Raw genomic sequence first — 21,380 nt, 5'->3', positions numbered from 1 at the left:
TTGCTGCTCCACGGGCTCACTTCATGCACATCGCTGTCAGAGGAAGCACGCGAGTTGACAGACACACACCGCGGCGGCGAGGAGTCGGCCGCGCTGGTGGCCGCCGGGATCTCAGGCAGCGTGTTGCGCGGAATACCCATCACGAGCATCGGCGCGGCCTCGCCGGTGACCACCCACGACACGGAAGAGTCCTTGCATAAGGTGTGCATCCTCGTCACAAACTCCTTCGACGAGAGCAGCCGAACAGGCCGGTGTGGCACAAGTCCCACTGTCATTGCCGCGAGGGAAAGGGAGAGAAGTGTACTGCGGGCGAGGGCGAGTGGGTGGCGACTGAAGTTGCGCGTTCCCGCGTGCCGCCTCTTCTGGCTGTTGAAAAACAAACACTACCCGGCAAAACTACAGCAGACGTCGAAAGAGAGAAATTAAGAAGAAGAGAAAAGGAGAAAAGGAGAAAAGGAGAAAAAGGTGTACACCGACATACCTCGCAACGCCAGACGACACACATTTGTGTGTGTGCGTGAGCCCAGCCACTGAAGGCGCAACTCATCGTGGCAGCACTCCCACCGCATATGCCCTCTCGCATTCATCACAACAGAAGTCCTTGCGGCAGAAAGGAAGAGAAAAAGTAAGAGCTGAAAGGGCAAACAGGACGGAGCAGAAAAAAAAAAAAAGTCAAACGAACCCAATCCACGAAAAAAAAAGACCCAACTTTCCCTCCTCCTTCCATGTCTTTTGATTTGATTTTTTTCCTCAGTGGCCTTCTTTGCCCGGTATTGTCCTGTTCTCCCCTTCTCTCCCTCCTCAGCCTTGTTACCGCCGCTTCCTTCTTGCTTAGTTTGTTGTCTTCTCGCTTATTCCCCTCTCTCCCACCACGTGCACAAGCTTTTGGTTGCCTGTTTTTTTTTCATTTTTTTTCTTCTTCTTTTCTTTTCGTTGCTGTTGTTTTGTTTTTTATGTCTTTCCTTCTCCAGCGTGTGCATATTACTATTGTACCTATCGTGATGTTAACCGTTTCGAGGTCAGTCCGTGGAGAGGCTCGTCCCCCTCCCTCCTGCCGTTGTCTTGCGGGGCTGCGGAAGAAGGGAGGTACCATGGGGGAAACCCCACGCACATCGGTGCCGCACTCCGCCACCGCGGCTATTGCGGGTGTCGCTTCTGCTTCTTTGACTGCATGACACGTTGCTCCTTCCGCTCACTTGCCGCCTTTGCCTGATCCTTCTTTGCACGGCGCAGCGCCCGCCTCTCACGCGGCTGCAATTCGTTGCTGCCGACATCCGCGTACTTGCGGTCGGCGCCGCGGTAGAGGTCCTGCGGCGCAAGTGCAGCCTCGCGGGTGGTGGCAAAGTTTCCAACGGTCTCCAGCGTGATGGCGGGGGCCTGGCCGTCAACTGCACGCACGCGGGCCGCCAAGTCCTCCTGCACGGGCTTCGGCGTGTAGTAGAAGTTGCTGAGAGCGTCCAAGTGCTGGGCGAGGCGCCGCCACATCTGAATCGCCCGCAACTCGTCCTTCTCAATCTCCGTCAGCGGCTCCGCAGTCTGCGCAGCGTCCCCGCTCGCCTCCTCCGCCGCACGCGCACGCTCAAGGTACTCCTTCTCGTACAAGTCCATCAGCGACAGCTGCGACTTCTCCGAGTCAAGCGTTGCGTTGCGGCGCGTCGTGACTAAGTCGGCCGGCGTCGAAAGTGAAGTGCGGCGCTGCACGTCGTCGTAGTTTGCGTCAAGGATGCGGCGGCGAATGCGGTCTTCTAGCTTGGCAGTCACTGCCTCCGTGATGACAGGCACCGCCTTCATGGCGTGTTCAAAGTCCAGTTCCTCGTCAAGCAAGGCGTCACGCGGGCGGCTGTTCCCGCTTGCCTCGCCGCTCATCGCCCACTGCGTGCTGTACAGCCGCTCCTGCTCCAGCCGCTCCACCAAACGCCGCTCCCGCTTCCGCTCCCGCTGCAGTGCCGTCAGACTGGGATCGTTCAGATCCGCGTCATTCTCGTCGTCCTCGCCGTCCGCATCCCCTAGCTGCTGCTGCGGCGGCAGCGGGACCCCGTCGTCGAGAAGGATGTCGTCGTTTCCAAAGTACCTCCCGTCGCTCTCGTTGAACGCGGCGGTGGGATCGTCCCACGTGAGGTCCTCCTCAAAGTGTGGGTCGCCGCCGTCCTCCTCGTCGCTCACGTCCTCCTCGTCTGGAACAAAGTCGCCGCCGTACATTTCCTTCAGCGCCGCCAGCTCCTCGTCGCCGCGCCGATCATCATCCTCCTCAGCAGCTTCGTCGTCGTCGTCAGCCTCCACCATCGCCCGCGCGTGCCTGAGCCGGATGCGTGCGTCAGCATTACCGTTATTATCGTCGTCCTCATCCCCCTCCTCCTCGTCCTTCTCATCCTCACCGTCAGCGTCACCGTCATCGTCACCGTCACCGTCACCCTTTCCAAAAGCGTACCGCCATAAGTCATCCCCGTTGAGGCCATTCTTCTTGACCGGTTTCGCCAGCCGCCGCCGCTGCTGCTGCTGCTGCTGCTCAGCGAGAAGCCCCGCAATCTCCTCGTCCAAGTCGCTCTCACTGAGCTCCGAGGTCTTTGTTGAGAGCACATCTCTAGCTTCCTCTACAGCATCAGACTCACCAGCGTCGTTGCGTGGACGCTTCGCCTGTCCTCGCTTAGCGCTGCGTTGTTGTGGTGCGGAGGAACCCTTCACGGTCTTCTGCGCACGCCGCACGTTGTCCTGCAAGCGACGCAAGACAGGCCGCAGTAGCATGTTCATCTGGCCCCATATCTGCTCCACCGTTACATGTCGCGCCTGACTCGTCTCCAGCGACTTGCTGTAGTACGGGAGCCGTGGTGTGTGCAGCGAGGAGGCGAGTGCAAAAAGGGAGGAGAGGCACTGACGTGACGCCTCCGCGCCCGCCTTACGCGAGGAAAAAAAATGATCCAACCCGCCATCGAGGGCCTGGTAAACGGTGCCCACAGAGCCCTTCAGCCTGCGTGGTAGTGCCGCCTGCTGTGTTGTTGCTGGCATCACACCCGTTCTCTCTACACGATTCGTGAAGTGGCAAGTGGGCGCGTGTACGGTGCAGCCCAGCCACGTTGCTGCACTAGCTCACCGTGGTGTAAACACTTCATCGCAAAGAACAAAAGCAAAACAGAAGAGAGCGCGGCAGACCCTTTTACACCTCCCAGTGCCGGCCCACGTGCTGCGAGAGTGCCGCAGCGGCACCCGCTCAACGGCGCTTGGAGTGAAAGCGCAACAAGAAGAAGGAAAGGGATACTTGCAGGCCGTAAATATAGTCCACAGGCCGACGTGAAGAAGGGCGTGGGGGGAAGGCAGAGAGTGAACGACATGACCCACCGTCGCCGCCACAACCATCACCATTCTCACACTCCTCGCCATCATCCTCGTTTGTCTGCTTGTCACCTCAACGAAGCGCGCCAAAAACAAAGATATTTTTTTCAAAAAACAAAAAAAAAGACTTTTCGGCGTGGCTGTCGTTTTCCTTCTTTTTTCTCCTTCTTCTTCTTTTTAATCCACCATAACCGTGGCGCACATTATACATCAATACAGATATATTTTTCAGGCACGCTAAAAGCCTCTTTTTTTTTTCTCCCACTCTCCTGTTTGCCCGCGTCTCCTTCCGTTGGGCAATTGTGTTTCGGCCGCGTCCCCTCTCCCTCCCCTTTTCCCGGTGCTGCCCGCACACACGTGTCCCTCGATGATTGAGGGTAACGCAGAAAACAGGGCACCGCACACAGAAGCCTTAAAGAAAGAAAAAAAAAAGGAAAAGAGAGGGATAAAGAGAAAATGTTCAGCGGCCAAACTACTCCTCTGTTAAGAGAAAACAACCCTACAGGTCACCCACGTCATCATCCTTTGTTGCAGGCTTCGACTCGGCTGCTGCTGGTTGCTCTGCGGCTGCTGCCTCCGAGCTCGTCTCCTCCCCGTCCTTGTCCACAGGAAGCAGCAACCCTTCGTCAGTGCCGGAAGTGGAAGGCTTTATGTCTGAGACGTCGTATTCGTTGTCGTCTGGGGGCAGCATCGTGTCGTCCGCGGCGAGTCCCACGCGTCCCCGCAGCAGCCGGTTTACGCGTTTGGCGTACATGGCCTGGTTTGAGACGGGAAAGTCCCCCTGCAGATTGGCGGTGCCAAAGAGAACCCACGCCACGTCGATGGCGGTTTGATCCTTTGGGTCTGATTCAAACCGTGTCAGCAGGTCGCGCACGAGCGGATGGCGGTGATTAATCTCCAGCACGCGAGAGTAGCGCATCATCTGGCTGGAGGAGATTGCCTGCTGATTCATGACACTCACCATGCGTGGTGTCAGGTCGCTTTCTTGCGTGGACAAAATGAAGGCCTCTGAGCTCTGCCGCTTCGTCAAAATGACCTTCCGCACACCACTCTTCTTGAACAGGGTTGCAAGGCGCGACGTGAGGGGTTCATATCTCTCAATACGCTTCTTTTCAATGGCCTTCTCCCGCTCCGTCAGCTCCTCAAACTGTGCGGACTCTTTGGCGAGATTGATAAGGCGCTTGCTCGCAAAGTCGTGTATCTGCGAAGCGACATACTCGTCAATGGCGTCCGTCATAAAAAGGACCTCCACACCCCGCTGCAGGGCCTCCTCAATGTGCGGCGACTGCTTCATCTTGCTCACCGAGTCGCCGGTGAGGAAGTAAATGTTCTTCTGTCCCGGTTTCATGCGGTCTGTGTACTCCTGCAGGCTGACGAGGGTCCCGTTGCTCGTACTGGATGTATACCGCAGGAGCTTCGCAAGGCGGCCCCGGTTGTTCGCATCGTCAATAATGCCAAGCCGGATGTGTTTGCCAAACTGAGCCCAGAACTTTGGATACATCGGCTCCTTCTTGGATTTGTCATCGTCATCCTTCGTTTCCGTAGCGTTCTTGTCTGCCTGCTCCTCCACTGCGGCTGTCTTTTCCTTCTCCAGGCGTTCCTTGAGTCGGGCGTCGTTTTCCCCAATCTCGGCAATCATGGAGAGAGCCTTGCGCACAAGCTTCTTCTTGATGACGCGAAGAATTCGGCTCTCCTGCAGCACCTCCCGGGAGACGTTGAGAGGCAGATCGTTGCTGTCGACAACGCCCCTCACAAAGCTCAGGTACCGCGGGAGGAGCTCCCGGAACTCGTCTGTAATAAAAATGCGTCGCACGTACAACTTGATGTTGTCGCGCGTATTCTCGTTGTTGACGAAGATGTCCTGCGAGGCCTCCTGCGGAATAAAGAGCACGGAGCTGAACTCCACCTCCCCCTCCACCATGAAGTGGGAGTAGTACATCGGGTCACGATAGTCGCGTGTGAGGGTCTTGTAGAATTTGTGGTACTCGTCCGGTGTCACCTCGGACGGCTTGCGGGTCCAGATGGGTTTGTTCTCGTTTACCACCTCCCACTTATCCTCCTTCTGCATGTAGATGGGAAAGTGCACAAACTCGCTGTACTGGTGCACAATATGCCGCACATTGTCGGCGCTGAGAAACTCTAGTGCGTCAGGCTTCATCTCAAGCGTAATCTCCGTCCCACGACCGAGCGTGTTGCCGCGCTCATCTTCGTAGACGTAATACTGTCCGTCGCCAGTGGACTCCCAGACCCACTGCGTGTCACTGTCATCGCTCTTCGAGGCCACCCGCACGCGTTCGGCCACGAGAAAGGCAGAGTAGAAGCCCACCCCAAACTGTCCAATGAGGCTCGCGTCCTTCGTCTCCTTGAGCCGATCCATGAACCGTTTTGTGCCGGAGGTGCCGAGGGAGCCGAGGTGTTCTTCCAGCTCCGCCCTCGTCATGCCAATGCCGCCATCCCGCAGGGTGAGTGTCTTACGCTCGGTGTCAACGGTCACCCGCATCTCCAAGGCGGGCACCTCACCATCTTTGTTCTTCGGTTCCTTCGGCGCAGTGAGGTAGAGCATCCGAATCTTGTCGAGAGCGTCGCTGCCGTTGGAGATGAGCTCACGCAGGAAGACGGCACGGTTCGTGTACAGGGAGTTGATAAGAATATCCAGCATCTTGCTCACCTCGGCCTGGAAGGAGATAGGTTTTCCCTTCTCCACGACCACGTCACTCTGCACCGCGTCCTCAGTGGCCACGACGCTCAGCGCGACGACTGCAACAAGAAGGATCTGCAGAATCGCATGCCACCCTCTCATTTTATATTTATCTGTGTGTTTTTGCTTGATTTTATCTGTTTCTTTTTTTTCTCTCGGTTTTCTATTTTTTTACTTGCCGTTGTTGTTGCTGCTGCCTTTTCTCTTTGTCTTGGCCCAATTGCACCTCGCGGTGTCAAGACGGCGATGAGGGCAGAAAGGAGCGACAGCAGAAATGGGATAATAGAGAGAAAAGGGGTTAAAAAAGGTGTTACTCAGGCGCAGGCGCAGGCGCAGGCGCCGGGGACTCTAATGGCGTGTGTGGGGGGTGAATCCACAGAAAGAGAAAGAGAGAGGCGTGTCCGCCTGTCAGCCACCATGCTCCCCGCACGGTGCTGCGCCTTCTCATACCGCGTCATGCGACTATTGCTGTCGCCGCTGCGCCTCCGCCTCCTCCCACTTCCTATACGCCATCTCGCGGCGGAGCTGCAAGAGACGCCTCCTCTCCTGCACGGCGGCGTAGCGTGGCAGAAGATACTCAACGCCCAACCAGCACGCCATGCCGATGCCGGCGCAGAACGTCACCAGCTGCACACGACGCAGCAGCGACATCTTCTTCATCACCTCCTTGTTCCGTGTCTCCCGCTGCCGCTCCAGGAGGCCTGCGTTCATGATCTGATGCGCACGCGCCGAACTTTTTACCTCGAAAGGACGGTTTGTCTGGTCGCTTACAAAGGCACGCGGACTAGACGCCTGCGTGCGACGCTGCTGCAGCTCCTCCGCGGAGATGCCAAGCTGCTTCGACGGGTCCCGCCGCACGTCATCCACGGCATTCCTCAGCCGTGAGGTCATGTCGGCCGTCGCCGTCACGGGGTCACTCGTCTTCGCCCCGCCCCTGCCACCACCAATACCTTCAGCAGCCGACATGTCTGCGTGGTTTAACGGCAGCACCAGCACCACCCCCACCCGCACTCCCTCACTCCCTACGCCACCCGGTACACACAAACTACTCCCACCTGCCTTGGCAATGAGGGAGAGAGCAAGCAGCGAGAGGGACACACACACACGCACAAAAGGAGGAAGAAAGGGAAAGACACACGAAGACATACAAACCCACGGGGACGGTAAAGACAAGAACAGCGTAGGGAGGTAGAAGAGAAGAAACCAGCGGTGGCGGCAGCGGCAGCGGCAGCAGCAGTGAGAGTGGGGCCTAGGAATAAGAAGAGGAAAAAACACTGGAATACAATTCTCAAAGGAAACAGCACTAGCATTATTATTAATAGTGATATATAACGAAGGTGGGGCGAAGCACACGTGGAGATGCCGCAAAAAAAAAAAAGAACAAACGCATAAAGAAAGGAATGCGTGCCTCTGGTAGAGGCTCGAGGTGCAGGGGAGGGCAAAACGGGAAAAAAAAACAAGGGGGAGGGAACAGGAGTACCCTCTCCGCGGTATTTGATCCCCATACACCCCAGACACGCGAAAAGATCCATCCTTCCGTCTCTTCTTCTTTTATTTTGCCTTTTGCTTCATTGAAAGGAAACTTGCAGGTTCCCTCGTTTCTGTTGTTTCTTTTGGTTCTTTGTTGATTCAGTGGCCCACATGCCCCCACACCCACACCCACTCACTCATTCGCCCCCCTCACAGTCAGCCACACCCACACACACACACAGTGAGACATGCCTCGCAAGGTCCCGCCCCTTCGTTTCTTTTCTTTTTTCCTGCCCATCTTTCATTACCCCGGGTGGTTGTCGCCAAACCTTTGGCGGCCGCAAGGCATTGGGTCTCACTCTTTTTTTTCTCTTTTTTTTTTTCTTTGTTGTTGTTGTTGTTTTTGTTTTCTATCCCTTTCAGTTAGTTCTTTTCCTTCCTTTGACTGGCCGCCTCGTCTGTCTGCCTGCTTGCATGCGGGGGTGCTTGTTGGGCCCGTCGCAGCCGCGCGGCTTCCCGCCGTAGTTGTGTGTGTGTGTGTGTGTAACTAAATCCACTTTGTCATATTTTTTGAGGCTGCCGCCCCCTCCCACTCACGCCGTCCGTTACCCCCGCAAACCGCACATGCACGTAAAGACTGCGGCTCCCTAAAAGTCGTAGAGGTCCGCCTCATTTTCCTGGTTGTAGCCTGCCATGCTCTGCTGGATAACCTGCTTCATGATGCGCGCCGCCACCTCCTTGTTCGGCTTCAGCACGTCCGCCGACAGCGGCTTGCCAGTGATGGGGCAAACAGAGCCGTTCTGCGCAAGCCACGCAAGTATCGCCTGCTCCTCGAAGGTGTGGCCGTACGGCGACACAACGGGCTTCTTCATCACATTGCCGGTGAGGATGCACAGCAGGGCAGGGTCGACGCCAACAATGACGTCCCTCCGAACCACCGCGATACGCTGCTGCATATCCCCAGCGGCTGCGGCAGTCTCAATGGACACCTTTGCCTCGGCCGGCTTCAGTCGCAGCGAAGGCAGCTCGCCCAGGAAGCGGTGTCCGCCCAAGTCGGCTGCAGGCTTATGGGTGGACGGTGGCGGTGTCTGCGCCGCTATGCTCGGCTCCAAATCGCCAAAGAGCTTATCCAGCGTGATAAAGGTGTGGGAGCTGCGATCCACAAGGGTGTCTGGCTCCACCGTCTTCAGGGCAGTGTGCCATGCCTGCACCCACGCCAACCCCCCCGGGGCGACCTCGCGCTGCAGGAACGCCTCGATCGCATTCAAAAGCGACGCGCTTAGTAATTCTTTGGGGATTTCCGCAGAAGATATATACTCCTCCCCGCCAAGGGCGTCTATGTTGGACATGAAGTGGAACATGTCCATATACACACGCATGAGGACACTGGATGCCGGATTATCCCGCTGCACGTACTGCAGCGAAAGCTGTAGCATGTCGTGCAGGTACAAAGAAAAGATGCGCACCACGCCACCGTGGTGACCCATACGAAACGTGCAGAGCGAGGCAAACTTAAATCCCAGTGAGATTCCACGTAACATTTCAATGCTAAGGTCGGGGCTCCTCCCTTCCAAACTCCGTTGCAAAGCGTCGCACTGCATAAGCATGTACAACGTCACAGTGTGTTCCAGGAACGTGGTGGAAAGCAGAATGTGCTGCCGCCACTGCGTCGAGCTTTCGGAGGAAAACCGAAATATGTTCATGATGCATCGCATTGCACTGCATGTAGCTACATGCAGCAACGGCGTCATCACGTTCATCTGATCCAGCTGCTCCGTCAAGACATCACTGAGAGACTGAACCGCCTTCAGGTGAAGCATCAAGTGCATGATAAAGTCAATTTTCTCCGTGAAGGAAAGGCAAGACGTCTCCTCTACTCCTTTTGAGGAGTCAAAAAAGGCCTGTGGCTGCGTAAAGCCAAGAAGAGTGGTTATGCAGTTACACAGCAGTCCCAGCTCGTACGCAGGCTCCTTCAGTAATAACGCAAGCATGAGCTGCACAGAAAACTGTGTGTTCCCGTCCGTAAACTCAAGCACATTCACAGCCTTCAGTTTGTAACCCGTCACACGCATGAGAAGCACCGCCACGTGCTCTGACATGCGCCCCAGTTCAGGATTAAACTTCAAGGTTGCCTCTTCCTTTATAGATTCCTCAAAAAAGGCCTCCAGTTTATCCAGCACCTCAAAGACGCAGCCTCGAATTGGTTTGTGAAGGGCGAAGTTGTTCAGAATGAGACACACACGTGACTTATCCTCCAGAGACACCGCCTCCCTGTCAGGGTTGTTCAGGTACTTCGTGACGAGCGTGTCAGAGATGCGCTGTGCGCACCGCTTCGCCTCCACAAGGTTGGGGCCGTAGAAGCGAGCCGCCTGGCCAATGTCGCTTTCCTGCAACCAAAACGTAATCTCCTCCGTCGTCAGCGGCAAGTCGGACTCAAGACGCCCCGCAAGCTGGTAGATGGTTGACATCTGCCGTCTACAACGAAACCAAGTGTCTCAGCTTTATGTTGCGTATTCTGCGAGCAGCTCCCAGATGATTGCGCGCTGGCAAAAACAAAGTAGCAGAAAAACATAATAATAATAAAAAAAAAAACAGACAGCAATGAGAATCTGCTCGATTCACACCGGGGCAACAAGTGAGACAAGCAAATAAAACCGTCGTGCCGGCAAACACACACACATGTTGAAAAAAAAGCCACAAAACACAAATAAAACAAAAAAAAAGGAGATCCAACGAAGGTCGCGCAAATCTGATCGGCGCGGCCCCGCCGAAGAGTTTGTGGGTGGAAAGACGCTGCACGGGAGTGGCCACCGAAGAAACAGTAAGAGGGAGGAAAATGGTGAAAAATGAGGAAGTAGACACTACAGGGTGGTGCTCAGGATAGATACACGGACGGACACGCTAACCTTTTCGCCAGTGGAGGAGCACGCACCACAAACGCCGCTTCCCTCCACTGGCGGACTAGGCACCCGCAGCTCGCCGACGCGGAACAATATGAGAGGAGAACCACAAAGTCACCACGAGAATATGGCGTGCCAACAAACGTAAAACAAAAAGGAAAAGGGCAACAGCACACAACGGCCGGGATGAAGCACAACCCTTTCACCGCCCTCGCAGTGCAAAATCTCCCAGACACCGTCTCAAGACGCCTTTCCTCAGCGCATGGACACATTGGTCCTCTGCGCCGCCAACAAGTCCGTCAGGAGCGACTGACTCCCTTTTGGAGGCAGCAGCACTACCTGGTTATTCCCCGTGTTTCCCACCTCCTTCAGCGAGTCAAAGTACTGGTTCATGAGCAACAACTGCACCACGTCGCGTGCACCAACACCGGGCACGCCGTCGACAAACGACTCGATGCTGCTCTGCAGGCCCTCCATGATTGCCCTGCGCTCCTCGGCGAGTCCAACGCCAGCGAGACGCTTCTCCTCAAACGCCGCCTCTGAAGCCTTAATTTCGACAATTTTGTCCAGCTCAGCCTTGTGCTCCGCGGCAGTGCGGCGATACGCATTGAGCTGTGTCTGTTCAATGGCCACCTGGAGCTCCTGTGTCGGCTCAATCCGGGTCACAAGCGTTGCCTCCAGCGCAAAGCCGTATTGGCTGAGCCGCTCCTTCAGCTCCTCCTCGACCGTCTGCTTGATATTCCGCGACATCACAAAAATCTCATCCAGTGTGTACTTCGGCACCTCGCCGCGGATGACATTGGCCGCGAAGCTCGCAATCTGCTCCCTCGGGTTCGAAAAGCGATAGAAGGCGTTGGATGCCTCCGATGGCAGGACACGGTAGTGCAGACACGCCGTGATGAGAACCAGTGCGTTGTCCTTTGTCTTTGTCTCGACATTCACTGAGGAAAACTGAAGCTTCACCGTCACTCTCCCCCGCACCGTCTCGACGCACGGAATGAGGCAATGGCACCCCGGTGCGGCGACGCGCTCGAACTTCCCGAAGCTCTCCACAATGCCAAGTGAGGCGGTGTTGACGCAAAAGCAGCAGGACATATCCTCCTCCCAGCTGATTGCGTCGCCCTTCACCTCTTCCTCACAGTTGTGTTTGTTTGTTTGCTTGCCGTGACCCCTGCGTGCCCGTTCCTACCGTGTGCTTCCACTGACTTACCGAAACGCGTTGCTTGCGGTAGAACGAAATCAGCGGTGGGTGTTGAGCAGCGCCGTTCGAAAGCCGCGCCCCCCACCACGACCCACGCGGGAGAAGCAAAAAAAAAAAAAAGCGGGCAGGGTGAAAAGAGGGCGGCTGAAAGAAAAGCCACAGAAAGAAAATAAAATAAACCGCATTCGTCGTAATCGCCGCAGACACACGTCAGTAACACCGACAGCAGGCTCTTTTTCTCTCTCCTACACACACACACGCACATAGACGCTCCCTCCTCCTCCTCATATCAGTCTCTCTCGGTTCACGGAGTGTAGGGAAACGCAGCACGTCCCACACGTAAGCGTGAGCTGTCACTGGCTTATCCAGACCGCGCCAGGTACTCCTTCGTCACCTGCAGCGCTACAAGAGACTCGGCGATGCACTTAGACACCACGTCTCTACACAGCGACAGAGCCTGCGCGCCACACCTCTCAACCGCTCTGGGTCGTGGTTCTCCCCGCACAGCGAGTGTCGCCCACCGCTTATTGTACGGAATGCAGCGCACCAAGCCACTTGCGGTGAGTTCCGAAATAACCGCAGGTGTAGCGCCACCCTTCCTCAAGCTATCCTCGTGTGCCACTACGACCAGGTTCCCTTTCTGCGCCAGGACGCTTTCACGGAGACGGAAGAGCAGCTGCGGGGGAAGTGTTACACCCTGATTAATGTAGAGCAGGAATGTCATTCGGCGACGCGTCAGGTTGGCCTGCGCACAGGTGTGCGACACCAGCGTGTACTCCGTGTGGTAGCGACCCAGTGGAAAGGTCCTGAAGATGACACGACTGACAAACCATGCATTGTTAAAGGAGACGCGGCGGATGCGCTCCGCCACGCGCGAAACAATAAGCTCTAGAGGAAGTTCCTTCTCCAGTTGAAGAAAAAACGGAAAGGGAAGCCGCCGCGAGAATTCTTGCAGTACTGCAGAGGCGCAGGCAAGCTCCTCTGTGGCGCGCTGCACAGCGCCTTGGCCCGCGCTGCTGCCGATGGGCACGACTGTCATGGGGCGGCGCTGATCATCTTCACCGAGGAAAATATACGACGCAGACGACAAAAACAGCTCTGATGAACTTCGCCGCTGCTGCTGGTGGGGCACGTTGTTGACACCCGGCCCAGCGTCCTCAAAGTAGGTGGAGACCAACTCCTCCGCCCCCTCCTTGTTCCACGCCTCCGTCACGGGCGGCAGAACCTCGTCCGGCGGGGCAAACTCCTGAAACAGGCGTGTGGCCACGTACTGCGACTCAAAGTCCATCCCCACAACATTCAACCCTATTATCGCCAGCAAAGCGAGCCAGGTCAAAAGCGACCAGTAAGAGGAGAGGATGTACGAAAGAGGGAGATTGAGAAAACAGCGTTGCTTCATCCGCACTTGCTCGTTGAAGGTGAGTTTGTCCGCCTGCGAGGTGAGAAACCTCCACATGTTGAGCGCCGTCGCGATCCTCGAGCGTGTAGCCGAGATGGGAAGCTGGAGGTCAATAGCCGCATTAAGAACATACGTATACCTGGGATTATTCCCCGCCGACTCGCTCAGCACCTCGCGCAAAACCATGACACTCGCCCACGGTGATAGCGTGAGAGGAAGTGAGGTAACGAGCAGACGCAACTCGGCCGGGATTTCGTCCGGGTCGTCTGCCGGGTCGCCGTTGGCTTTGGCCTCTCCTGGGGGGCCACCCTCAGTGAAGACATTTACAAGAAGAAACAGTTTCCGCCGGTATTCGTCGTGGATGTTGGGTAAGGGCACATGCTGCTCCACAAACGCAAAGAGTTCATCGCTGACAACCCTTGAGCCCTGTTGATTGGCCCCTGTTTCATCCACGAGGGCCTTGATCAACTCCTCCACAAAGGCCACGAAACGCCCCCGAATAGAGGCCGGCGTGGACAGTCGCAAGAAGGACGGTGCACTCCCCACGCCACCGCCTCCACGGCCACTACTGCCATTGTCGCCGTCCGTCGTGGCGGTGGCGGCACATCGACCCTCCTCCTCCGCCACCCCCGCCGAAGAGGTTGTGGGTGGGAATACGTTGGGTTCGGCTGCCGCAGACCCCTCACGAGAAAAAGGAGAGTGGTCCCGTGTCTCATCACTGTGTGCATCAGCCGTCACCGCCTCCACAATATTGCGCACCTGCACCTGAACCTGCCTCTTCAGCCGTCGCTGATCCCGAACCAGGGCACGCAGAATCTCCTTTAGACGGCTGTACGAGAAGGTCACCAGTGCCCACGGGCTGCCGTCCATCACCTGCAGTTCCTCCAGTTGTTCACGCGCCGCAGTGTCGAAGGTGCCTGTGCCGCGATGCGGCCGCAGGTTTTCCCGCTGCTGTGTGTCAAAAAGACGTGCACCAAGTGCCGCCACAAAACCCAAGTCATCCTTTGAAAATGAATGCGCATCGCGGCGAAGACGTTCTTCCAGTCCCATCAATACCTCACGAATGACAAGGATAAAAAATTCCTCATTGCCACTGCTGTCGAGAAGTGGCAGGAGGAGCGTCATCACGACACGAAGGTCAGTGGACTTCGCCGAAAGAAGACCGCTTTTTTCCAAGAGACTAATTGCGTCCGCCTGGCTGTGCTGCACTATCCGGCGGAAATGGTGGTGGCACGTAGAGCAGCTGGGAGCCTCCTTCAGCAACCAGAGCGTGAAGCCGGGTAGCTGAGGGCTGTCCCCTGGAACATTGTATGTGGCTGCTAGCAACAAGACGCTCGCACGACAACTATCAGCTAAAACATCTACAAACCGAGTTACCTCATCCGTTTTCGGCAATGCCGTGGCAAGCTCAAAAAGGCGTGTAGTGGCTGTAAATAGGTAAGTGGGAGGATTCGCCATATGACCAGCAACTTTCTCAGCCTCATGCTGTAGCAGCCTCAAACACTGCAAAAGTAAAATGGCCCCAAGAACGTGCCGCAGATTAGCACTTGGTGTTCTCTCTACCATCGCATTGGATGCATCTCTCTCAGATGCAAGCAAAACGTCTCTCACCACATGGCAAAAAAACGGTCTCAGCTCATTGCTGTTCATCGCGAAAGAATATACAACAGCAGCATCAGACATGCTCCAATCTGTGCCGTTTTCCTTCATGCGTGCCTCGATAGCCTCAAATTGTTGCATGTCAAGTCGATGTACCTCACGGGCGTGGTACGCGACGTACATCGTCCTGAAAGAAGGAAGACGTGAGAAGGCGACAGGGGAGAGATCTCCATCCTCGTGGAGCCACTTGACGCGATTGTCCTCCTCAGGTGTAAGCAGTAGTCGCGCCACCCAGGAGCCCTTGTCCACCCCCTCGCCCTCAGCCCCATCCAGCTGCGAAAGACACTCGCATAGCCCGACTTGCTGAGCCTCGGTTAACGCGGGACCAACCAGAGCCTCGTACTTTGCCTCGCCCAACAGTCGTCGTAACGGCTGCTCCACAGCGGCAAGTTTCAGTGCAAAGACAAAGTCGTCCCGCTCCCGGTCCCCCTCGCTGCGAACAAAGGCTAAGGAAGGGCTCTCCGGCTGCAGTTTCTGCTCAGTCGCGCGGTAAAGTAGCGCAGCACAGCAGCATCGGTTTCGCTTTGACGCAGGGAGTGACTCCTTAGGGGAGGGAAGATTTTGCGCACAGACACCCGGAGGAGTATTGCGGTTCCTAAGCACGGAGTACGCCGAGCGACGTAAGTTTGTATAGACGCCCCTTTGCGGCAGTTCCGACGGTGCCGGAGGTGAAGACAGGGACGGCTGGGGGCCGATTGCAATGTCGCTCTCAAAGCAGTTAAGGCTCTTCACAGTCAAGCCGAGGTGCGCGTGCCGTCGCAGGTAACTCGTGGAAAAAGGCAAGCGCGCCATCGTGCTTTCAGCCCTGACAAGAAGCGACTGTCAAGGGCGGCGCAATCAAAAAAAAAAAAAACGTAGAGACGTAAGGGTTTGCGCAATGCATGAGAGCATAAAGATTTTTCTATATATATATATATATATATATATATATAAAAGAGAACGCGGCACAACTAGGCAAAGGTGCACAATACCAGCGGAATAAGTAACAGGAACAAATTCAAACCAGCAAAAAAAAAAAAATGGAGGGAAACCAATAATCCATCCTCTAGTATCATCGTTAATAATGAACTCCTTATGCGGAGGAAACGAGAGAATTATATCCGATCTATCCGCTAACCAACATCATGAACGACTTTGTTTATTTGCAGCCTTGGCAAAGCCAGTCGCACTGGGGGAGCCACTAACCGCAGCCGTACCCCAAGGTCCACTTGCGGACGGAGCCGGCACACCGAAGCCGCCAACGGCAGTGCTAGGTGTGGCTGTTGCTGTTGTGGTGGTTGTTGCGGCCGCAGACGGGGCAGCAGGAGCCGTAGGAGCAAGAGGTGCGGCAGCTCCAGCAGCAGAAGTAGCAAACCCAGTGGCCCTGGTGCCAAGAGATGCCGGAGCGGGGGCTTGTCGTTGACGCTCAAGAAGCACGTCGTACTGCATTCTGCGCTCCCCGCTGCTAAGGGCATCCAAGCGGTCCAGTCCGACCGAGCGCCTATGGATATCCCCAATTGTGTACTGGTCAAGTTCTGAAAACGAAGATGTTTCCGCTGAGCCGAGCGGAAATGGTCTTTTGGGCCCCACAGGCAGCTGCCGCTGCTCTTGGGCAAGCAACACCTCGGCTTCAGAGGCCCCATATAAGTGGGCAAAGAGATCCCGGGCTGCATCCGACCTGGTGTGCAGTCGCGATGTCCACGCGGCCAAATTTAGAAGGGCAGCCAACTCATTGCTGAGAGTTGTGTTCATCTGAACGATTGGGTAGGTGAACATTGTGGGCCTTAGGCCACTCGTCCTATCGAGTGGCTTCATCTCTGCCACGTACCGTGAGAAGAGCGACGCGGAGGATGCAGGCTCCGTGGTGGTGTTGGCAGTGTTGTTGGTGTCAGCCGCTGTCAGGCGTTTCTGTCGCTGAGCGTTGGGCAGGACGGCAAGCTCCAACTCCGTCAAGGCTGCGGACACCTCCTCCATCCGCATCTGTACATCGCGAAGACAACGCTGAAACGGCTCAGAGGGCAACTCAGTTCGATTTCCACCGCTCCGCTGCGCGAAGTTCTGCTCCACCAGTGGTTCCCAGACCTGCTTTGAGTACTGCACAACCTCCTCCTCACACTTCTGCAGTAGCATGCCGAGGTGTTGCCCCTGAACCTCCCGCTCAAAGCAGTCCACGCGAATCGCATCCACGGCGTTCTCCCCGGTCGTCAGCTGAGCAAGTTTCTTCTGCAGTTCCCTGTAGCTACAGATGGCAGCAGCGGCTCCCCCCGAATCGGCCAGAAAACTCTCCACAAACCGCTTTGCCTCGTGCTCCGTCTGGATAAAGTTGTGCAGCTCCATGAGGTGTTGCTGCAACGATGGTGGCAGCTCTTCAAACAGTGCATCGTCACGCAGCGTGGAGAAGTTGACGCTGCGTGCCCAGTCATTGGAGAAGCCCGGACCCTTTATCCCCTTATACGGGGGAACCTGCGGCTGAGCCCCAATAGCTCTTGCAGTGCCGAAGCCCTTCGAGGCACCGAATCCGCCAAAGCCAACAGTGCTTGTGCCAAAGCCTCCAATCGCGGCGGTGTTTGTGCCAAAACTTCCGAAGCCTCCCGGCGCTGCTGCCGTCGCCCCTGTGCCTACGCCGGAAAACGGAGCACTTTTCCCTGCTGTCACTGCTGGAGCGGCCGCAAAGCCGGTTCCTGCTGATGTCTGTCCAAATCCGAACATGCACTTACAACTACCACACTATGGTGCAACAGGAAGTTGAGGAGACAGTGGCAAGGTATGGGCTCTGGGGGATAGCAAATGCCACAGAAAGAGACGTCAGAGTTGTGCTGCCTGTCACCATTTAAAGCAGTCAGCAGAGCACAAAAAGAAGCAGCAAGAAGCAGCGTCGTCACGGCGGAAATAAAAAACAGGAAGAAGGCAGAAAAGCACACATCTAATAACTGCTCGTGCCACGCCACGACTGGGATAGCCCAGTCTGTATTATTCTATTCAAAAACAAAACAAAAATAATAATAAGTCCAAAAGTAGATCCTCACCGAACGCCCATAATGAACAAGACAGCGGGTCCACTGTATCGTGTGATGCTGTTTTTAAACGTAGCCGCAGGCGCTCCATCCATCGCGGTACGCCAACGCCTTTTTTACGCGATCCTCGCGATACGACAACGTCGTTGCGAGCGCCTTTGTGCGGATCCGCCCACAGCCCACGGTATTCACAGCCTGAGGCCGCATCTTCACTCCACACGCATTCCCTATCGCGGCGGACGTAAACTGCGGTTGCCGCACCTGGTCCACCCCAGCAGGCAGGGCGGATGTATCTTCCAGGCTTACGCAGAATTCACACTGCCATCGAGAGCCAGCTTGGGGGAGCGCCCTGCCCCCCAAAAGACTCCCGCAGTGGCGAACGCACTGTAGATGTCCATTGCACTTTGCGACGGTGTTGACCCCATGGCCCGCAAGCAGCCTTTTATACCCGTGTCTTGTTTCACGTCTCTGACGCGGGTTTTTTTTCCACTGCGGTGCCAGGGCCATCCCACTTGCCTTGTACTGGCCTAAGATGCTGTTTTGTAGCCGCTCACGGCAGAGGAAGCTACGAATCTGCAAGGGCACGTCATCGTCGCCGTCTCCTTCACAGGCAACGGGACGCCAAACAACACCAAGGAGTTTTTCCAGGGCCTCTAAGTGTTCCTTGTAAGAGTCGCGCCGCTCAGGTGTCAGGATGGGATCGTCCCAAACCTTTCCGGGTAACTCTGACACCGCTTCCGCTTTACAGCTCAACGCGTCGGGCCCATGGCACAACAAATGCCCTCGGCGCGCCAGCGAACTCTCAATTCTACTCCCTAAGGACGATGGCGGTGACGATGACGACGATGATGATGATGATGACGTGGGAGGAGCGGTGCCTTGGATCTGTTGTTCTTCTGGTCCACCAACGGCCCCCCGCGGCAACGCGTCTCCACGCCACAGCGTATCGCTTTGGGTAGACATCGTAGACGTTTCCTCCGTGCTCGCTTGCCACTGCCGCTCCGAGGCCCGGTCGGGTGAACTGGAGAAGGCAGATGAGGTGCTCGCCGGACACACGTGAAAGTCGCCGCCCACCACATTGTTGATGCTCTTCTCGTCCAACCCCAGCGAGGCGAGCGTCTCCTTGACGACGCCCATATCCACGTCGGCGCCGTGCAGAATGCTCTCCAGGTACTCGACGTAGGTATCCTCAAGTGGTTGCAGCATGCCCCGCCGGCACCGTCACCCCCCAGCCAAATCCTCGTGTAACTGAAGTGAGGCGGCACAAGGGAGCAAGGAGGAGCATACAGGCAAAACCCAAAAAAAAAAAGGTGGGGGGGGGGGTGGGAGAAGAGGGGGTAATCGACGTATTTGTGCTGCACGCACCGCACCCATCGGTGGGGGAAAAAAAAAAGAGAGTGAGGGGAGGGGAAAGGGAGGGGCGCGGGCAGAGAGGCCCAACACGTAAGCGCCACACGCCAACTGCATGCACAACACGCATCAAATGTCACGATTGGTGACCCTCGCAGCCTCCGCCACGTTTAGAGCGCCCTCGACCAGCGATACGTCTTGGGCAACTTTTCGTGTTTCGTGCAAAAGCTTCTCCAGACCCTTGACCGCGACCACAATGCCCGTCATCCCTTCCAGTACGCCGTTTGCTGAGGCCATTGCCTCGCGCAGCTGCTCCTCAAGAAAAATGGTGCCTTGAAAGAGAGCCGTGCTGGAGTGCAGAGTTGCGCGCCCGGCCTGAGCCGCATGCCCCTCGTATGACACGACCAAAGCCTCAAATTCGTGCGCCAGACGAGCTGCGGTGCCTTCCAACTCCGCCACTTCCCCCTCGAGGGGCGCGACTGTGGGAGGTAGCGGCAGCTGGCACGATATCGCAGCGTTGGGGTGCGTCGCTGTTTGCTCACCACAACCCGCCACACCCGACATTGCTGTGAAGAAGAAAAGCAAGAGAATAGCAAGAGCAGACAGACGTACTAACACCAGTCAATGCAAGTTAGAAAAGAGATAAACCCGTCCGCCGCCACGATGCACACACGCACACGTACACACACGCAAGAAAACTTGATGTTACGTTAGGAATAATCAGAGGAAGATTCTGTCTCGGTCTGTATGTTATTACGCATCGTCTGCGTCACAAGAAGATACTGGCTGTTGTTTCACTCCTCCCGGCGCCTCCGTGTTTGCTGCCCCTCCGCAGTGTGCCCACTTCCTCCCAAAGTGGCTGTTGTTGCTGCGGCGCCATATATTCATTAGTTATTCTCCTTCCTCCCGCCGCCGTCGGCCTCCTCCTCGTCACTCGCCGTTTCCCATTCATCCTCGCTGCCTCCCTCCTCCTCCTCCCCCGCGTGCCGCTCTACACCAGGAACAGCCATCGGTCCAGTGCGGCGAGGTGGCGCCGGCGTCCTCTCCCCAATGCTCGCTGCCAGCTGACGAAGCTTGTCAAGCAGCATCCGCTCGAAACCGGCCTTTTCGTCCACATCGTCAGAGTCCTCTTCCTCCTCCTCAAACTCCCCATCCTCTTCCTCGTCGCCGTAGAGCATACCACGGTCCACACCCATTATCTGCAGGTTCTCTCTCCCCGCAGCCCCCATGCGATACTCCATTCGGCTGCCGTACCCCGCCGCATCGTCCTCGTCGAGGTAATCCATGAAGTCAGCGTCATCGTCGTCATCGTCGTCGCCCCCCCAGCCCACCTCAAAGCGCTCCTTCAGGCCTTCTTCGGGTGCACGCAGGCGCTGCTCCAGCTCCCCCTCACGAGAAAAGAAATCGCCGTATCTTTCATTGATCTTCGCCATGTGTTGGGCGATGCGATCGTTGTAGCCATCTGTATTCGCCCATGGGAAGCCATTACTAGGCGCCCCTGCCTGGTGCAGTGCGATGCGGCGCCCGCGCAGCTTCTCACGCTCATTCGAGATGTCAAAGTATTCTACCAGCTTTCTCAAGACCTTCTCACACTCGCCAGGGTCGATGCTATTACCCTGCGCCTGCATCTTTAGCAGCTCGCCATGAACCACTGTCGCCACCAGGCCGTCGCGGGCCTCCCTTTCCAGTTCTGTGGCAATGCGGTAGTTCAGAGACACGTTCGTCTCCTCGTCCGAGCTGGCGCTTCCCTCCGAACCCTTTGCTGCATCGTCCCCCTCACCACACAGCTGCGACACAAGGTGCCGCGCCATCCGCAGCGCCTCCTCACGCTCAGCTATGGAGACGAGGCCTGCGCCCCCCACGCCCGTCCCGGTGTCGGAAGCCCTCACCGCTACTGTCGACTTCGCCGGGAACATCACGTTGAGGTCAAAGAGCGGGGACTCCTCAATGTCGTCAAATATCCCCTCGTCGCCTGTCTCCCGGTACCGTTGCTTCCACCATTTGTGGACGGCCCATGCAACAAACGCGGAGCTCAGAGCTGCAGAGACAGCATAAATGGCGCCACGATGCGCTCCTGCACTCTGCGGCGCCGTCGCAAACATGTGGAGTTGAATGTAACCGTCGTCGTTACTTCCCTGCCTATTCCTTCTACTATTTCGCTTCCCCTTTACGATGCACGGGCGGTCCGTGCCCACTGTTCCTCTGCCACTGCAAGAAGGGTGGAAGAAGAAAATCGTTAAGCCCAACGAATGAAAGAAGGCAAAACACAACGGTATACTCTCTCTCTCTCTCTCTCTCTCTCTCTCTCTCTCTCTCTCTCTCTCTCTCTCTCTCTCTCTCTCTCTCTCTCTCTCTACTACTACTACTACTACTACTACTACTA

The 21,380-nt window shown here is 56.4% G+C and overlaps 10 protein-coding genes across 10 annotated transcripts, besides 17 other annotated features; all 10 read right to left on the bottom strand.

The window, feature by feature from the left end:
• Window positions 1-896: 896 nt before the first annotated feature.
• Window positions 897-968: a sequence feature (A-rich).
• Window positions 969-1,137: 169 nt separating this feature from the next.
• Window positions 1,138-3,003, bottom strand: TraAM80_02893 (putative U3 small nucleolar ribonucleo protein MPP10; the record flags this gene model as incomplete). The annotated part of the gene is made up of 1 exon (XM_029379883.1): window positions 1,138-3,003. One exon carries the CDS (start codon window positions 3,001-3,003, stop codon window positions 1,138-1,140), a length of 1,866 nt encoding a protein of 621 aa, XP_029240226.1.
• Window positions 3,004-3,478: 475 nt separating this feature from the next.
• Window positions 3,479-3,506: a microsatellite.
• Window positions 3,507-3,741: 235 nt separating this feature from the next.
• Window positions 3,742-3,784: a microsatellite.
• Window positions 3,785-3,826: 42 nt separating this feature from the next.
• On the bottom strand, window positions 3,827-6,127 carry TraAM80_02892 (putative glucose regulated protein 94; the record flags this gene model as incomplete). Its single annotated transcript, XM_029379882.1, has 1 exon — window positions 3,827-6,127. The coding sequence occupies one exon, from the start codon at window positions 6,125-6,127 to the stop codon at window positions 3,827-3,829; it is 2,301 nt and encodes a 766-aa protein (XP_029240225.1).
• Window positions 6,128-6,340: 213 nt separating this feature from the next.
• Window positions 6,341-6,365: a microsatellite.
• A 122-nt stretch (window positions 6,366-6,487) lies between these two features.
• Window positions 6,488-6,991, bottom strand: TraAM80_02891 (uncharacterized protein; the record flags this gene model as incomplete). Its single annotated transcript, XM_029379881.1, has 1 exon — window positions 6,488-6,991. The coding sequence occupies one exon, from the start codon at window positions 6,989-6,991 to the stop codon at window positions 6,488-6,490; it is 504 nt and encodes a 167-aa protein (XP_029240224.1).
• Window positions 6,992-7,014: 23 nt separating this feature from the next.
• Window positions 7,015-7,058: a sequence feature (G-rich).
• Window positions 7,059-7,231: 173 nt separating this feature from the next.
• Window positions 7,232-7,260: a microsatellite.
• Window positions 7,261-7,671: 411 nt separating this feature from the next.
• Window positions 7,672-7,736: a sequence feature (G-rich).
• A 118-nt stretch (window positions 7,737-7,854) lies between these two features.
• Window positions 7,855-7,933: a sequence feature (A-rich).
• Window positions 7,934-8,021: 88 nt separating this feature from the next.
• Window positions 8,022-8,040: a microsatellite.
• A 102-nt stretch (window positions 8,041-8,142) lies between these two features.
• Window positions 8,143-9,963, bottom strand: TraAM80_02890 (putative U-box domain protein; the record flags this gene model as incomplete). Its single annotated transcript, XM_029379880.1, has 1 exon — window positions 8,143-9,963. The coding sequence occupies one exon, from the start codon at window positions 9,961-9,963 to the stop codon at window positions 8,143-8,145; it is 1,821 nt and encodes a 606-aa protein (XP_029240223.1).
• Window positions 9,964-10,043: 80 nt separating this feature from the next.
• Window positions 10,044-10,087: a microsatellite.
• Window positions 10,088-10,180: 93 nt separating this feature from the next.
• Window positions 10,181-10,218: a microsatellite.
• A 432-nt stretch (window positions 10,219-10,650) lies between these two features.
• Window positions 10,651-11,490, bottom strand: TraAM80_02889 (hypersensitive-induced reaction protein 1; the record flags this gene model as incomplete). The annotated part of the gene is made up of 1 exon (XM_029379879.1): window positions 10,651-11,490. One exon carries the CDS (start codon window positions 11,488-11,490, stop codon window positions 10,651-10,653), a length of 840 nt encoding a protein of 279 aa, XP_029240222.1.
• A 467-nt stretch (window positions 11,491-11,957) lies between these two features.
• TraAM80_02888 (putative dolicholphosphate-mannose synthase) lies at window positions 11,958-15,446 on the bottom strand (the record flags this gene model as incomplete). The annotated part of the gene is made up of 1 exon (XM_029379878.1): window positions 11,958-15,446. The coding sequence occupies one exon, from the start codon at window positions 15,444-15,446 to the stop codon at window positions 11,958-11,960; it is 3,489 nt and encodes a 1,162-aa protein (XP_029240221.1).
• Window positions 15,447-15,556: 110 nt separating this feature from the next.
• Window positions 15,557-15,586: a microsatellite.
• Window positions 15,587-15,776: 190 nt separating this feature from the next.
• TraAM80_02887 (putative nucleoporin (NUP54/57)) lies at window positions 15,777-17,342 on the bottom strand (the record flags this gene model as incomplete). The annotated part of the gene is made up of 1 exon (XM_029379877.1): window positions 15,777-17,342. One exon carries the CDS (start codon window positions 17,340-17,342, stop codon window positions 15,777-15,779), a length of 1,566 nt encoding a protein of 521 aa, XP_029240220.1.
• A 125-nt stretch (window positions 17,343-17,467) lies between these two features.
• Window positions 17,468-17,505: a microsatellite.
• A 108-nt stretch (window positions 17,506-17,613) lies between these two features.
• Window positions 17,614-17,647: a microsatellite.
• A 66-nt stretch (window positions 17,648-17,713) lies between these two features.
• TraAM80_02886 (uncharacterized protein) lies at window positions 17,714-18,853 on the bottom strand (the record flags this gene model as incomplete). The annotated part of the gene is made up of 1 exon (XM_029379876.1): window positions 17,714-18,853. The coding sequence occupies one exon, from the start codon at window positions 18,851-18,853 to the stop codon at window positions 17,714-17,716; it is 1,140 nt and encodes a 379-aa protein (XP_029240219.1).
• A 193-nt stretch (window positions 18,854-19,046) lies between these two features.
• Window positions 19,047-19,082: a microsatellite.
• Window positions 19,083-19,126: 44 nt separating this feature from the next.
• On the bottom strand, window positions 19,127-19,561 carry TraAM80_02885 (uncharacterized protein; the record flags this gene model as incomplete). The annotated part of the gene is made up of 1 exon (XM_029379875.1): window positions 19,127-19,561. One exon carries the CDS (start codon window positions 19,559-19,561, stop codon window positions 19,127-19,129), a length of 435 nt encoding a protein of 144 aa, XP_029240218.1.
• A 323-nt stretch (window positions 19,562-19,884) lies between these two features.
• TraAM80_02884 (uncharacterized protein) lies at window positions 19,885-21,099 on the bottom strand (the record flags this gene model as incomplete). Its single annotated transcript, XM_029379874.1, has 1 exon — window positions 19,885-21,099. One exon carries the CDS (start codon window positions 21,097-21,099, stop codon window positions 19,885-19,887), a length of 1,215 nt encoding a protein of 404 aa, XP_029240217.1.
• Window positions 21,100-21,274: 175 nt separating this feature from the next.
• Window positions 21,275-21,352: a microsatellite.
• Window positions 21,353-21,380: a microsatellite.

This window comes from Trypanosoma rangeli (genome assembly GCF_003719475.1).
Source record: "Trypanosoma rangeli strain AM80 chromosome Unknown Tra_15.4_contig_00070, whole genome shotgun sequence".
Taxonomy (NCBI): domain Eukaryota; phylum Euglenozoa; class Kinetoplastea; order Trypanosomatida; family Trypanosomatidae; genus Trypanosoma; species Trypanosoma rangeli.
The sequence above is the reverse complement of the archived record's forward strand: the minus strand, read 5'-3'. Positions and strand labels throughout refer to the sequence as shown.